The sequence below is a fragment of the Octopus bimaculoides genome, chromosome 9 (assembly GCF_001194135.2).
Source record: "Octopus bimaculoides isolate UCB-OBI-ISO-001 chromosome 9, ASM119413v2, whole genome shotgun sequence".
In the NCBI taxonomy this organism is placed as follows: domain Eukaryota; kingdom Metazoa; phylum Mollusca; class Cephalopoda; order Octopoda; family Octopodidae; genus Octopus; species Octopus bimaculoides.
Genome location: NC_068989.1, coordinates 44,296,615 through 44,297,594, shown reverse-complemented (window position 1 = coordinate 44,297,594; position 980 = coordinate 44,296,615). Strand labels below are relative to the sequence as shown.

Genomic DNA, 980 nt, shown 5'->3' with positions numbered 1-980 from the left:
AGTGGGTGCTTTTATGTGCCATATATACATATAGATATTTATGTATGTGTATATATCATCATCATCATCGTCGTTTAATGTCTGCTTTCCATGCTAGCATGGGTTGGACGATTTGACTGAGAACTGGTGGACCAGGTGGCTACACCATGCTCCAATCTGATTTGGCAGAGTTTCTACAGCTGGATGCCCTTCCTAATGCCAACCACTCCAAGAGTGTAGTGGGTGCTTTTATGTGCCATATATACATATAGATATTTATGTATGTGTATGTATATGTACATACAGATATTTATGTATGTGTATGTATTTGATTCAATTAACACGCAGCTTATAATAATTATATTATTTTTAATTACTATTTTCAGAACTATCTTGAACTCTTTCAATTCTCAGTTTCTTCTCTTGGGATTTGCTCCACTCGTCTCTGATTTAAAGGTAATTTTTTTTTCATATTTTTTCCATAAAATACTGTTAGAATAGTTTCCCATGTTTAAACTAGATTATAGTATAACTATTCATTCTCAATATATTCTGACAGATCCAAACGTTAATATCTGATCACTATGAACAGACATTGTCTAAAGTAGTGGTTTTCAACCATTTCTTGCCTATGGACCTCTTTGATGTCTATTTTACTTAGCCATTCAATGTATAAAAAAAAAACTGTATTATATTTTTATAATTAAATATAAGGAATTGTATTAAAAAATTGTTAAAATATTTTGTGTACTGTAGAAGTTGTTGTTGTTGTTGGCACTCCTTCGTTTACGACTTTGAGGGTTCCAGTTGATCCGATCAACGGAAGAGCCTGCTTGTGAAATTAACATGCAAGTGGCTGAGCACTCCACAGACATGTGTACCCTTAACGTAGTTCTCGGGGATATTCAGCGTGACACAGTGTGACAAGGCTGACCCTTTGAATTACAGGCACAACAGAAACAGGAAGTAAGAGTGAGAGAAAGTTGTGGTGAAAGAGTACA

At 34.6% G+C, this 980-nt stretch overlaps 1 protein-coding gene across 3 annotated transcripts in view; it reads left to right on the top strand.

Moving 5' to 3' along the window:
• LOC106873285 (protein timeless) overlaps positions 1 to 980 on the top strand; it is a 64,414-nt gene that overhangs the window by 39,013 nt on the left and 24,421 nt on the right. For all 3 annotated transcript variants that reach the window (XM_052970667.1, XM_014920595.2, XM_052970668.1), the window contains one exon: positions 366 to 435. In XM_052970667.1, coding sequence (XP_052826627.1) covers positions 366 to 435 — 70 coding nt within the window. The remainder of the gene's footprint in view (positions 1 to 365; positions 436 to 980) is intronic.